Source organism: Engystomops pustulosus, chromosome 2 (assembly GCF_040894005.1).
Source record: "Engystomops pustulosus chromosome 2, aEngPut4.maternal, whole genome shotgun sequence".
Taxonomy (NCBI): domain Eukaryota; kingdom Metazoa; phylum Chordata; class Amphibia; order Anura; family Leptodactylidae; genus Engystomops; species Engystomops pustulosus.
In genome coordinates, this window is record NC_092412.1 from 118,865,030 (window position 1) to 118,881,478 (window position 16,449).

General features: G+C 37.3%; 1 protein-coding gene across 2 annotated transcripts in view; it reads right to left on the reverse strand.

Annotated features, from left to right (window-relative positions):
- Positions 1–5,602: 5,602 nt before the first annotated feature.
- CASTOR2 (cytosolic arginine sensor for mTORC1 subunit 2) overlaps positions 5,603–16,449 on the reverse strand; it is a 100,576-nt gene continuing 89,729 nt past the window's right edge. For both annotated transcript variants that reach the window (XM_072136176.1, XM_072136175.1), the window contains exon 9: positions 5,603–15,635. In XM_072136176.1, the coding sequence (XP_071992277.1) occupies positions 15,570–15,635 (66 nt within the window). In that variant the 3' untranslated portion in view covers positions 5,603–15,569. The remainder of the gene's footprint in view (positions 15,636–16,449) is intronic.

The window sequence follows — 16,449 nt, forward strand, 5'->3', positions numbered from 1 at the left end:
TATATTTTCAGCTTTTGCCCACATTGACAGATATGCTCCAAAATTTAATCTTCCCTACCCAGCATAGTTAGCCACAACTGACTTTTTGAGTGTTGCGCCTGACTTCTCTTTAGAATTCAGATGTTGAGATTTAGGAAAAGTCTTAAATTAGTGACTTTTAACTCTATCCTGATAAACTAAATGAATGACATCAGTGGGCACGGGTCTTCAGTCTGCAATGACTTCTTCACTGCATTATGCTGAAGTAGCGCTACACAGTGAAAAGCAGAACTGCCACTGCCGCCAGATCTGTAGGGGTTAATATTTCCCAATAAAATTTTTAAAAATGCCCCACTACACTATAAAAAAACATTGTCATAGTTGCCCCTCTTTACCAGCCTACATATATTATATGTCAAAACGACCGCCATGCACTTGTGAATTAATTCATAATCATGATGTCCATTCAGTTAATTTGAAAAATTCTTGTAACTGTAACCGTCAAAAATGAAAAATTTTAAGGTATTGCACAAAATATGTGCAAAGTTATGAAACCAATAAGTATGAAAATTTGCTTAAATGTCCCAGTTATGAAAGCCTTTTATGTTGTGGTCAGAAAGGACTTTAAACAACCGACAAGATTTATCACCATACAAGATAAGTCAAACACCCCATAATAACACAGGCACAAACTTCCAGACCAAAGATAAATTACCCACACTACATCCAGTGAATTATTGAATCCAAATATAATGTGCAGGGTTAGTATCTTTACATGGATGTTTGCCAACATATGTGTATTAACTTTAATATGTAGGACTGACAGTTGAAGCAGAGATGTTACCTTCATATTTCCAACCCATACTTAATATTTCAAGGAGTAAGTCACTTTAGCAGTGTTCTGAATGGGATTTAACCAAAGTTACAAACGTGTTTAAAAAATGAACTTATTTGCTGTGGATTTTGGTGTGGAATTCTTCCTTTGCAATGTAAAGGTTGATCTTTGCCGCCCCCTTACCCGCCATAGAAAGAACATGGGACGTAGTTGTAAAGTCAATTTTGCCTGGTTTCTGTTGCTTGTGTAATGGATGCAGGACTATTACTGCGTAAATTCTGCAAGGTGGGCAGATAGCCTAATGGTCCATTTGCATGTATCAGTTGCCATCAATTTTTTTTTGTATCCTTAAGTCAACACAACTGCAGCTAAAGGTGGAACAGGGGCAGGATTTGCAAGAAGGGTACAATTAGGGGATATATAAATTTCCTGATAACTGTGTAGGGGTGAGTAAGCTTTACAAAATGGAACAATTTATGGCTTTAATGTGCCAATAGACCCAAACAAACCAGAAATACTGCACAACTTCCCTAAGTGTGAGACACCAAACTCTGATGTATATCATGGGCTTGGCGGAGGTTCAAAATTATTGGGAGGAGGTATTGCGCTCTAATACCTAATAGCCAATTCTCTTCCATTTCATGATTCCAATCAATCCAGATTAGCATATTAATAGTGTGATACCATCTATGAAACACATCATACTATTGGCAGCAAAGCCATGCTTCCTGATGGATGTTAAACTTTATCTAAACTCTGCTAGGATGGAGGCAGAGAGAAAGGCAGACAAGAAAGCCAAAAGCTTTTTTCTAACTATGGCACAAATTCATTACCAATTACTACTCTGAAACAGAAATTGTTAGGAAATTTCATATTGATTCAAATTGATACTTAATGGAAAGGCACATTGGAACAATTATGCCTCGCCCCTAGGGTAACAGCACCAAAAAGAAGTAGCACCACATTGTGAAATAGTATAGAAGCTATGGAGGAGTAACAAAACAGCACACCTGTAGTTTTTCTGTTTAATTTATTTAAAATTTTATCAGACAGCTACTTCTTTATAACCCTAATATAAATATTGGTTGAGATCACTATATGTATTAGTATAGGGATGGGCTCAAGCTTTTCATATTGTTATCTCTTATTCTTCTTTGTTAATTTGGTTGGGGGAGCGCGGAGAACATTTTGGCTCAGGCAGCAATTTTTAGGGCAGATTTTAATATAAAAACAGATGTATGTGAATGGACCTGAAGTTAAAACTTATCCATCTAAATAAAAGAATACCATTTTTCCAAAGTTCCTTCAGATAACCCCTCTTTTTCTATCTAGAGCGCTAATTTCCTTTTTTGCTTTTATATGGTTGTGGTTACCTGTACTGTTTATAGTTTTATCTGTTTTATCTTACACTAACATCAAAATTTCTGAGGAATATTGGATTATTATCTGGATTATTTTGAGTCTTATGGGTCAACTCTCAGGCCCAAATAATTCAATAATTTATGAAATATGAAAAATAATTAATCTGAATGACAAATATGAAATAGGTGCAATTAATGGGAAAGGGTTTAACTCATTTTAAAGAGTCGATTTGGGACCCTAAACCAAATACCGGTCTGAATTGACCTGTGGTCTATGGTCCCAAATGGACATAAATGAAGGCTGTGAGTAGGCAAAAATGAATGCCTAGATGTGAGTCGCATGAGGCACATCAGACTCACATCTGCATATCCATCTAGCACTAGCGCCTCTTTTTGTGATGCGGTAAGTGTGGCCGAGATACAACCCTGGCTTCATTGCGCATATGCCGTATCCAAGCCGGGATGTACTGTACAGAAAAGCAGACATATTTATTTATGCACCAAAATTCCTACAGGATGATTTGGGATACTACCAGTCCATTAGGGCCTGTGAGTTGTTTGGTGTCTCAAATTGCCCTGACAGTATAGTACAGTCATGTGATTTATACATGACATGTATGAGCTGCCACTCTACCCGAGTGTATTGACATACATTCCTTTAATATTCTAGAATAATGCGGGTCAGTGAAGAGTTTTCATGTTAGATTTGGCAACTATATCAAAGAACTGTCTGAAGTGATCATGGAATAACCAGCAACTGCAGATTTAAGCAGCTGACTTTACAGTTGACTTAAGTGATTGAACAGCGGCCAGCACTTCTGGTGTCCGATCAATGAACTTTTGTCATGTCACAAGAAAAGGCCCAGTGCATTCACCGTCATTATAATGCAAGGAGATAAGTGTGACTTTAAAGTGAACGTATTATATAAAGTGGTTGCTTGATTTTAAAAAGACATTTACAAATATCCTTTTAAGCAACTCACCACCCACAAAATGTGACTATACATTAAAAAGGGTATTCCGGGAATATGAACGTCTGATACAAAAACCCAAGATGCTATAAATAAATGAACGTAACAAAACTCAATGTCATTAGTCACAAAATGGAGCTTAAATAATTTGATTTTATGATTCACAAAATTTTATGGCCTGTCTAAAGTAAGCGGAGTTATCACCAAGATGGCTGCCAATGGAAACTACATGTCCCAAGATCCTTTAGTTCTCAGTAACTCCTCCTACCTCTCATGCCCTGCTCCCAGTGATGATATAACAGGTTTTCTTGCTCTGATACCATAGTAATGATGTGTAACGGCCATCACCAAAACACTGGCCATACTGGATGTACTGCAACCAACCGACTACAGCCAAACATAGTGGTGATCACATGATCTGCCCAGGCAGGTGCTGGACATGTGATGTGGACATGTGACCAGAGTCCATCTTCTGTCCTGTGTCTGCTCCGCATGGAGGAAATCAACGGACTGATTAAAGGACCAGTAGCATTTTAATTCTTCATTATCGTGTATGTCAACAGCATTTTACTGCCAAGGGGAGCTAAATTTTAACTAATTGATTACATATTAGCTTATATTTTAAGGACACATTTTGTATATGAATTATGCCGATTCCTGGAATACCCCTTTAAGTAGGAATTTTAAGAATACTATGACTGGTGCCAGTGTGCACAAGAGGAACACGGTGCAGGCTCAGGAGCCTGTCATATTTATTGGGCGAGGGCTAAGGATTGCGTCTCGTTCTCTTACTGATTAACCTATTCACCCCTTGATCACAATCATAGAAGGGCATGGTATTGTTGTATTTTGCCTATTGAAGGCTATGGATCTGTCATTGGATTAGTTGAAGACGGGGAATAGAGCAAGAAAGAAGCAACTAGATATGACACTAAAACGGTAGACATGAGTAAACACCTCATCCAAAATATGTGAAAACTATACTATGCACTACTATGATCCAAGTCTTGTGTTATCTGAGTCATGGGTTAAGCAGCAGTAATGGTAGACTGTAGAAGGGAGTTGTTTTCTTACAGATACAGACTGCGTTTTTAACAGATGGCACCAGAATATTTCTCAGCATGGCATGTCATAACCAGAGCGACTGTTGTTATTTGTTCAACAGCTCTGCAGTGTCCTCCAACAAGTATGTGTATTATTTAACCTCTTTTGTTCCCAAGCGCTGTTTCATGCTGATATGAATAATACAAGTCTCTTTATTTCTATAGAAAGCATTCACAACATCAGAAATGTATGTCATGTAAGCAAGTATTCAAGAAGAGTAGACTTTTCTCTATCACTGAAATCTAACCCCACACTAATCCTGTTATACAGACTGATCAATTCATTTGTTTTTTGTGTGCATCTCACTGGGGTATACTAGGGCGTGGTAACATTTTATTTTGTATGGAGTTTTTTTTTTCTGCAGAATGTACAACACAAGGGTAGGTCACATGCTTTTGGGCCTGGAGCTAGCCGTTGTTTCAAAAAATTTTTAACAGGTCTTATACCGGCCCACGTTTGTGGCTTGGCAGTCCTTTCTACCGCTACATGCTTAAGACACAAGGGTCCCCATTGCGTGTGGATAATGCACATATTTGACCTTGTACGGTGATTGGCACCAGCGGGAATTTCAGATTTTTCCACCACAGTCCTGACATGATTCGGATCAATGGTAAGTGGATGTATTCTCTCCTTTATGCTATGGAGTTCAGTACACCTCTATTGAAGTATGCTGCATTACTTAGTCAATAGCAGTACTTGGAGTAGTCTTATGTTCATTTTATATGTTAGTTCTCTTGAAGGGTGTTGATTAACAACCTTTTACACACCCTCTCTGCCATTGAATAAGTGCAACACTTCCTTTCTTTGCTTCCAACACGTCAGATAAGTGAAGTGAATTTTTGGGGATTGCACAGCTGTGATAGGTATTGAACAGGGAATTGTGTTGCACGCGATCGGATTGTGGTGCAGCTGCACCGGCTCCCATGCAATAGAAATTGGGGGCATGCCTGTGGACGATCCGACTGAGCGCGGGATTGAACATTCAAATTGTTTCGCAAGCCCAAGCACCTACATGCACCGGGAAAAGAAGGCAAACTCTGTCAGAGTGGAAAGCGACACATGCAGGATATTAGGCGCACGATCGCGGCACAGTGAATTCTTGTCAGGCATTTCACTTTCAATGAACTCTTCTGGATAGGTAAATGTGCCCCAATAAGTGTCATCCCTACATAATGCATGAGTTCTATGGCCTGTGTGACATTGATTGAAAGCATAAATGTCATCGTAACATAAGTTGTGTGTACTCAAAAACTGGATTGTCACATTTGACAAAACCCATGTTCTGCAACAGTAGATGTAAATGACACAAATAAAAACACAGCACACAGAAATATGGTCATTAAGCATAAAAGTAAAATAATTTGCTTTTATCTATTCATTCACAAATCCTACACAATGAGACTAAATCCAAGGGTATAATTATCAATAAAAACACAATTTCAAAATAGAGGTATGAGAAAGGCACCAATACTAAGGAGAATGAGCAAAGTAATGAGAAAAGATTAGCTTCTTTATTATAAAAGTAATACTTCTTTTCTTTGGATGACTTGTGCCTTGTTAAACTTAACACCAAAATAATGTTCTTTTTGAAAGGTAACAATTTAAACTGGAGTGTGAAAAATATTTGGAGATCTACAGAAAGGAAAAAGATAAAATTAACCATTTTAAAACAAATTTCTCCCTACAAATTCTTTCAGATCAGATTGGTTGCAAATTACATTTGTTCCGGAAACACCACCACTTTAATCCATAAACTGTCTTTGGTATTCCAACTCACGTTCACAAGATGTGGTTTCTTCGGAATACCTCCAAACTATCATGATATAGATATATACTAGCAGGGTCAAGTCAAAAACTTCTATTTCCACAATGCAGTGCAATTTGTGAAAAACTGACATTTTTGCCTACATTTTGCCAGTTTGTTTTGGGGTTTTCCACGCGCGCGTTTGTGTTTTTACCTCATTTTCGGTGCATTTGTCATATGCGTGTTTCAAATCACAAGATTCTTCAACAGGTACCCACATGCCACTTCCTGCCTTTTTCTTTACATCACCCAGCAACCCAAAAAACGCATTGCACTTGCATGTTTTTCAGAACGCAATGCGTTTTTGATACATCTCCATAGATGGTGCGTATCCCCCCCCCCCCGGCATACTGAGATTTTAATGCAAGTTTAACAACGTGCATGTGAAAAAAGGAAGTCTGACAAAACCCATTGAATACAATGGGTCATGGTGCAATGCAATTTCTTCACGCGCGTGAAAAATGCAAGTGTGAAAGGGACCTTACTGTGCAGGAGAGATATGTCCACTTTAATTGAGAAGAATTTTCAATATTCACCACCAACTCCAGTCAACATGGTTATACCAGAGCAAGTCTTCTAAGTGAGTCTCAAATGATAATGCAGTAAATTAAAGGCATTATTGCCCTGGATTTTCTACCATAGGAAATAAAATAACCTATTCAATTGCTCTCACTCTACTGCTCCCAATGATCCTGCAGAGATCCTATCAAGTGATCATTGGACAAAGAAGTCATTTGCCATATAGGCACGCATAACTCGAAAAACTGGTTTAATATGAAATGACTACTGGATTGGCAAGAACCATCTGAGCAGGAGTTGCATAGGTTTTATTTTAGCACATTGCCTGCCCTTGGCCACATTTTTTCCAAGCCTTGATAACCCTTCTTAAGGAAAAGTGTAGCAAGAACAAGTAACAGTGAAACAGTGCTCACATTTTCTTTCATTTCTAACACATATGCACTGTATGGATGCCCAATTAGTTACAAATAAAAAGGTCTGAAGGTTAAGTTCACATCTGTGTTGGAAGTCAGAGAAAGAGAAAAATTGATCAGTTATAACACCGATTCATTTCAATGGATGTAACCAGTCACATGAAATGTAATGTTTAGCAGATGACAGGTTCCGTTAGCCTATGCAATGCTGAATTTTAAAATACAGCATACCGAATCATTTCTGTGCTTTGTAGAACTTTATTTTACATTCCTTAGCTCCATGCCAGCAGCGTGTGGTTAGTCCTGGAGAAGGGGCAGCTGCAGCGACCAATGTTTCAGTATCCTTGATTCATCCTCCACTCCTCCTCTATGTTACTGCTTCCTCCTCCCCTCTACAGTCTGCTCAATGCACATGAACATGAACAGGAAGAGGTAGTTTGCGGTGGTGAGCTATGTGGAGAGTGAGAAAGAGAGGAAGAATGCATCAAGTAGATTGAGACACAGGCTGCTGTAGCTGCCCCACCAGGACTCAATGTGCTGCTGGCAGGGAGCTAGTTAATGTGAAAAACTTTTATAAAGTACTGAAATGATTCAGAATGCCGACATTGTTGTTGAGGGAATTTGCAAATAAGGTAACAGAAAAAAAACACACACATGACAATGTGTTATTAAACTGATCTGTTTTTTTCCATCACTGAAAGCACAACGAAGATATGAACTGAGCCATAAACGGGATTCCAGGCTTACCAGAAAATCCCTTAGAGACTGGGACAGCGGGAGGGTTTGGCAGACTTGTTGACCGCTGTGGCCAATGGCTAACCTGTCTCGAGGAACAAGAATGAAGACATCACTGCTGAACCCTACTGGTCTTACTCTTGAGACCCAATGAACTAGTGACGATTTCCACCCAGCCAAAAATGTAAACACACAGAACAGAGCCCTCACCACAAAAACAGGGCGAGTACAAGGTTTGCAGGCAAGCCTGGAAAAACCTTAATGTAAACATTTAGCTGCTTTCCAATAAAGAATGTAGTCATACTGTGAAGGTCTAAAGCCTTGTAATGAAATCCATATTCTGGCAAATTCAAAATCATAGAAAACATAGGATTGTCTTTGTAAATAAAGGATTATCTTTATCAACCAAGCAACCCATTGACAATCATTATGTCCTGTACTACAGATTCATATTATAAGGATGTTAAGGAGTCATTTCTGAGTCAGGTTTTCTAAAAAAAAAAAAAAAAAAAAAAAAAAAAAAAAACAGGTGTGAACAAAAATTGGAGAAACATGAGGATGGCAATATGCATTTTTTTAATTCAATCCTGAATCCAAAAATCTAAGCATGCCTTAAAGAGCAGATGCACAGCTGTTGTCCTTGTCCATCTCTATGTAACCTCTTGAAACCTAACAAGATATGCAGAGACCAAAAACTAATCTACTTACGTGGTGAAGATCTTTCTTTTTATATTTATGGGCAAAATAAACTTTTACTAAGATGTTATAGGTTGCTAGGGAACTATCATTTCAGCAACTACACGGTTATTAAAAAGCCATATTTCTTAATATATCCAAGATGCGTGTAATGCTCTGCTTAGCTTCATACTGAGATATAGAAGTGGTAGTAAATTCTCAGCACAGTCAGATATGTCTTAATGGAGTCTCACAGTTTATAAAACAAACTTGACCCACTAAAAAATGTTTTCTCCAATTTATCTCCATGCTTCATTTATTTTCACATAGTGCGAGTTAGGATATAGAAAGCCCAGTGCTGACCAGATAAGCCCCCAGTGTTTACTATGTATTGGTTTCTTACTTTCTTTAAAGTTTTAAAAAAACATTACTTGCAAAGTATTCAGTGTCGTCACATGTAAATCCACTTGGAGTGTAACAACTATTATGCTTTCAATATCATAACTAGGATTTAACCTTACAGAAAATCTATGAAAAATGTTTCATCTGAGCTGTGTGTAATACTTGTCACATTAAATTCTCTATTCTAGACATAATTAAAATAGGTTATTAAACATTTCTCGTATATTCTAATATTTGCATTAAGTACAGGCTTGTAGGAGAGATGCTTTGTATTTCTTGCCTTATCACCATAACAGGACAGTCTGGAACAACATGCAAGCTTCATGAAAGGCTACATTAAACAGGCACAGTATGTATGATAAACTGAATGAGGTTTCCAACTTAAGTACAAAATAGTCTACAAGTCAGATACTGAGAGCTACAAAGTCCCTCATTTCAGGAGCAAGGACAGAAGTGAACTGCACACCTTTATACTGTAGACAGACAACTCCAAATCTAAAATATATTGGGCAAAATCCATTAAGATAAAAACAATTGTAGAGTATGCTTAAGAAACTGTAGCATTAAGGGGGTCTGCCACTTTACCTCACGTTTTTTGTAATGTTGGGTGTAGTGTGGAGGGCAGGATATTGAGAAGTTTACCATTATACATCTATTAAAAGTTTGGCACTGCTTTCTTGATATGTAAAGTGAAGTTTCCGGTCTTTTACCACATCAGTCAGACATTCCTGTCCATAAAATGTCCGCAGATGGAGGGTCATGTGATCTTCATCTGTCTATAAACAATCGCCCTGCCAGGACATTATGATAGTATTCATAAATATAAGATCACATGACCCTCCATTTGCAGCCATTTTGTGGTCAGGAATTGCTGATGAAGTAAAAGACAGGAGAACCCACGGAACTTAGTTACCCTAAAATGTGGGTCAGCATCTCTGGCAGATTTTACCAAAATCTAAACTTTGAGAGGAATGCTCCTGTAATATATACTGTACATGATTACTAAAAGAATGCACTGAATGCAACCATCCAAATCAGGCTTATGTTTTGGACAAATATTGCTGGAAATTATAGATTTTGGGGTTTTAGTTGTCTTACTCCCTCTCAAACAGATGATAAATATATAAAGAGGGAGGTTGGAATAGTTACAAACAAAACAACTATTGAAGAGGCGGAAATTTTTATGCTTATGGTGAAATAAGGGGGTTCTTAAGCCTAAGAGACAGGCCTGTGACTCTTAATAATATGGGATAAAAAAGACAAGGAAGAAACACACATCACATGTTCTGAATTAACAATGGCCTGAGTGCAACATTTAGAAAAATAAAAACTATCAATGTTATCAAACCAATTAAGGCTCAAAAAAAGTTGCTGCCAAATTCAAGTAATCCTTTGTATCATGGTCCTTCAAGACAGCAACACTGTATGAGAATAAACTATTTGCTGGTGCACATATACTAAAAAGTAATTCCTTACTATACCTTACACACTAGGAGAAAGTCTTTGGCAGAAGAAGAAAAGAAGCCAAAGAAATGTTGGGAAATAAAGCATCTCATTGAACTAATTATGCAAGCTATATATGAAGAATTTCAAGGCATTCTCTTTGCTCACTATGATCACCAGAGCAATGGATCAACATTTTCTACCAGATCTTTAAGAGACATCTCTTTTACCCACTCTGTGAAACCACCAACTAAAATTAAAAAAGAGCTCAATACTAGTAGTTCAATTCACTAGCAATTGATGACAAAGTCACTGGATCCCTAAGAATGCCAACAAAATCAAACATCTGGACCGATATTGGTTGAGTTAACTAAAACTTACTAAAACTTTAGTAATTAGTACATTTTCTGTACCACAAGTAGCAAAATACAGCTTTTGCGTTACCTGTGTTTTGGAAAATCTTAAACCCAAGATTCTGTAAATAAATGATTTTATTCCCCTCAAAATATTTTACAAAGAGTAAACAATTTTTTAAAACAGCTCAAGAAATATCAAACCATGGTAGTTCTGATGTTCTCCATTGGCTTAAATGACAAGAGTCCTCTGTGACGGAAAACTCTCATCAGATCATGTTATATCAAGTATGTTCAGCTTAAAGTTCCCTGAACTTTCCAGATATATTTTAAGCCACCAAAAGTTTTGACCACTAAAAAGACAAAAATTAAGTAGGGTCAATCTGAACCAGGTTTTATCTTTGGTTCTATAAAATTCTTGAAACATCCTTATTACAGTTGTTGGACTAAGGCATCATGTCAATACAGTCTATTATAGCTGAGGCATGTTAACTAAATGGTCACAACATGACCTAGATTGTCAGATGACAGAGCACCCACAACATTATATATACAGCCTTGGCATTACACTACAGATTTCTGATCATTATTGTATTCATGAGGAAATGGTGACTTATGGAGAATTAGGAATTTTGACCCTTGTAAAATGAACTGGTTGTGTAGGCTTACACCATGGATCTCTTTATGAAGTATCTCCTTGTGTGCACTGAGTTTGAGGAAAAAAAAAAAATCAGATATGTCAGACCATAGGTTAATATTCATTATTATTATTCTCGTCTCCGTTTTTACATCTGCTAAGTGGAGATTTGAGTCTATGCAAAAAACGAAAAAGTGCAATATTGGGAGACGTGCAAAAAGTGAGACATACAACGGAGCAGACAGAGGCAACCAACAGATTTTTCTCCCGTTTTATCCGATTCCAGTTCTCCTTGGCCTGCCCTGTGGCTCTAGTTATATAAAAGGAAGGGCTGAGAAAAGTAACAGTTTCCTGGATGTTAAAATATTACAAAACCAGGGAACAGTTAGTGAAGCAGACACCTCCTATATATAGATATACATGTACGCTCTAATTAATCCCAATTACACTCCCTACAGGTAAATCATACCTACACTATATTATAAAACGGCATTAATCACTAAAATGTTTTGTCCTAGTTAAATTAATGCTATAGATGCAATGTAATCAGTTATACCAGGGCCCATCAGGACTTCTGCACACTATTAAAGGGAACCTGTCATCACAAAGGGTATTTTTCAGTGATGAATAGTCCAAAAGACCATTTTATGCTAATTAGAAATCAGCTTTTGTTTAATTTAAACAGTAAATTAAAACAGTTCTAAAAAAAAGACTAAAACAAAAGAATATTTGTAACTAGCTTAAATGGCCTTTTGGAACTTGTCATCAATGATAAATGCCCTTTGTGATTACAGGTTCCCTTTAAAGTGAGACTACAGTGCTGTATACAAGCAGTACATGCTGTGTGTGTTGTCAAGTAGGTGGCTATGCTACACCTTTAAACAAATACAGCATGGCCACATGCATAAATAGTACATGGCAACGCACATCCGATGCGGTGCAGCCGAGGTCCTTCATTTGTTCAGAGTTTCTTGAAGCCTAAAAGGGAACAGGTCACCTATTTTATCACCACTAAAATTAGCAGCACCCTCAGGTATGGTAAGAAATCTCCTTCCTCACATTTTCACTTTTATGTGAAATCACAAAAAAGTTTGCTCATTTTAACATAACTTTGGAGGAGATTTTGGTTTTAGGTAAATTGTCATCTTTAGCTAGAGAAAAGGCAAGCTCAGAGACTGCAGGGGGAATGTCTCTTTGGACACATATCTAGGGTTCTATAGCAGCTGGTTTTAGTATCACATTAAAGAATAGAATTTCATCTTTCAAACCTCATCACGCTTGTATTTCTGTGATCTTCAGAACCGGAGATATTTGCAGGTAACGTCATAGATGGAATGAAAGCTCCAGATAAAGATTCACTTCAAAGGCGCCACTAATTGGCAAAGTCTCCGGAAGGAGACCTCTTACTTCCTGATCATGTATCTTCTGCTCATTTTCACTTGACTTTTTAGGAAACAATTTAATTTAGCTTAAAGAGGCGAGACTTCATATAAAAGAGGGAATTCTAGAAAGAATACTTCTTACCCAACCTGAGAGATTGGTCATTTTATAATATAGTAATTATCTCTTATTGGCTAAGTAACTTGGACAAAAACATTCCCGTTTTTTCTGATCATGAAAATAACATGCAAGTAAACTTTGTTCACACCAGCCAGGTGCCTCCACTGCAGATATTAAAAATAATAATAGTATTATTATTAATAATAATAACCCAACCACTTTTTACTATGAACCTAACAAACCCCTTAAGGCTACACTGTTGTATGATCGATCTAGCACTCATTGTGGTTTATGTTCAAGACAGAAACATGACACAGATGTTAACAAGGTCTAACATTACATTATTTTCTGTGTCTTTACCTTTAGTATGAAGGGTCATTACAGGCCAGCAGAAAACCACAAAGGGGAAATTTGGTGATATATGGTCATGTAACGGTGCCTTTCCACAAGTGTGTGAAATGAGAATGCAAGTGAAGTAAATTTATTACATACATGAAGGACTTGTAAGCAGTAAGGTCATTATTATATGCTCCAAACACAATTTCTTATAATGTTGATATGGATTATTACTGAATGAAAACCAAAACCATGTAAGGTTTTAAGAGGAAAAAAAAGCCTCTATTTGACAAGAATATGTCTACAAGGAAAAATTCTATCACTGTGATCTGTGAACATAGTTAAGCTATTAGTGTCCAATTAATTAAAAATACCTAAATAATATTTTTTAAAAACTATTAAGGGAAAATTAGTGAAGACTAGACTTTTATCCGTCTAAGTTAAACAAGAACAGTAACAATGTAGTGAAATGAATATTGTTGAATGCATTTAAGGTCTGTTGATAGATACCACAACAGTATAGGTAGGGGGCCCTAACATCTGTGTCAGTGGTTAAATCTTACATTTATCACCAATACCGTGTCTTTGACCTTCACCTGATTTGCTCAACCTCACTAGGCAGTAGCGACAAATGATGGTAAAAGTAAGGATTGTAAATATATCTAACATATTGGCTGCAATGTAAAATTTGCACTTCACCTAGAAATATGGTAGATTGCGGATATAAATGATTTGTACTAAACCTTATTCCCCCAAACACAAGCAGCCATTTTATGGTCAACCTGTTATTGATAAATGTAAATTGTTTCAATTATATTAAGAATGCTGCCTAAGGTAAAAGGTTAGGACTGACTATCCCACAATATCCCTAGTAGGAAAAACTTAAATTTGATTTAAAGGGGTTTTCCCACAAAATAAGTATGCTCCAAACCCCAGGCCTAACTTGCTGATCGGTAGGGGCTTGGTGACAAGACCTCACACAAATCACAAGAACAGGGGGTCGTCGGTCCCCAGAAGAGCGGAGCAGCCAGCCATGCATGGATGGGCTGCTCCATTCTTTTTTATGGAGCAGACGGAAATTGCCAAGTATGGTGCATATCTCGGGAAGAAATGAGGGGTCTGAAGGAGGTACTTAAGACCCCTCGTTTGAGTGATCTGTGGGGGTCCCATCACTGAGACACCCACCGATCAGCAAGTGAGTGCCTATCTTGTGGATAGGGCCTAATAATAATAAGTCCTTTATTTATATAGCGTGCACAGATTTTGCAGCGCTACACAGAGCTTGGCCTAACCTATTTTGTGGGAAATCCCATTAATTAACAGAAAAATCCTAAATTCTACCACAGCTTAGCATTCAATCACAGTTCAACCCTTCATACGGGAGCTGTGGATATGGCAGAAGAGCTCAGATGTAGAAATTCACACAAGATAAAACTGACAGTATTTCAAGAGTTAGTCTATAATCTGTAGTGTAACAGTAAAGGTTTAGGACTAAAAGCCAAACGCTAAGAGTGAAGATCCACTCCCGACATGCATTTTCTCTTTTCTTCACTTCAGTTAATAAATCATTAGCTCATGATGTATCAAAGTGACATTTTTCTTTACAATGAAGCACTTTTTCTTGCCTTTTAGGCGGCTTTGAAAGCAAGGCCAATAAAGATGATGCTGCTTGCATGATTCAGATGGACATAATTCAATGAATAATAAAACCTCCCAAAAACTCTTTTTTGTTGTTGCTAGAATAGTCACTATAAAACAAAAACACAAAACAATAACAGTTCACCATGCAAAGAAACAAAAGGGTGTCAAAGCAGAGTCAAGGTGCAGAAAACTATACAAAGCTGCCAACACTCCTTCTTTCATCTCTACATGGAAACTGAACTGATGGAGATCATTGGTTCCACCCATCACATGTCCATCTGCGTCCCAGGCAGTAGCTGCCTGCAATCTATTGCTCTCAGGAACTGGCGAGGGTCAGAAGCGCAATACTATTCAAAATGTAGTACTAGTTGTAGTATTACAATCTTCATGAGAGATGTGTGAAGAGTAGATGAATACAGTGCAATATTATTTACCATTTTGTGATGTTCATTCATTTTTTAAGCTTGTAAAACTTTTCACATAGACGCTTCAAAATGAAATTTTCACACTCATCTATAAAGGTGCAAATCATATGTCTACAGCCAAGGCTTCACTGCATCTCGGTAATAACTAATTGCAACTGTGCAAATTTTTTGTTTTTCATTTTTAACTTTTTTCCTCTTTTTTTTGAGTTTTCTTTTTTTTTCCATACCAAGTTAGTAGGAACGTTACAAATCACTTTGGAAACTAACATAAGAGAAACCATAGGCGAGTAAAAGAAAACAAAAACTTGCTGGAGATTTGCACGTTCATCTCCATTTTCCCAGTCTCTCTCTTCCTTCATGGCACCTCTTGAGATTCAGCTTGTTTTAAAATACTGCACAGATAATAAAAAGAAGCTAACCACCAGCCAGACGACCTCTAATGCTTTTCTGCTTGACTGACTTGAAGAGCATTAATTACACCATTGATGTTTTCTTCAGGTACCTGCAAAGATATTAAGAATAAGAAGTAACCTGCTGTTTTAACATACTGGTAAATAAGAACAAATAAAGTAATCAATAGCCTTTCATTAGCAATGCACAGGAGATCAGCAAACAACTTCAGTGTAATACATACTCATACCTCAATACCACAGGGCCATAATGAAGGGACCAATTAAATGTTTTGATGGTTAAAATATTAATGCTCACTTTCCAATTCTAAAAAAAAAATACTTTATCTTTTGAAATACTGAGACCAGAAATCTTACTTTGTGCCCATCACTATATGATGTCAATAATTTGGATTTTCTACATGATGTATCACACCTGCGTTTTTTAAAACTGGGTTTCAAAAAGGCTGAAATTTTCATTGAATTCTTTATGAATTGCTGGAACTTTTTATATACTTTTGAAGTTGGTAACTGGTAAAGAGTATTTAAAAAGGAACCTGTCCCCACATTTTTAACAAATACAGCTAGTGGCGGCTTCCCATGGATGCAGTTTCCATCAGATCCCCATATTATTAACTTTTTAATTTTACATGTTATCCAGGGATATCTATAGCAAGTCAAGGATGGGTGGGCATGGCCTCCTTGGGCTGACATCATCACAGGTCCTTTAGCCTCCTAACATTAGCAAACTGTAACCCACGCATATATATCTGATCAATTAAATCACATCATGCCTGCATTGACTTGTATACTTTTTGTCAGTATGCTGATATATATACATGTCATTTGGTTGCTTCAGGAGCCGCAAGTGTAGGGCTCTGATATAGATATCTATATCAGAGCCCTACACTTGCGGCTCTTGAAGCA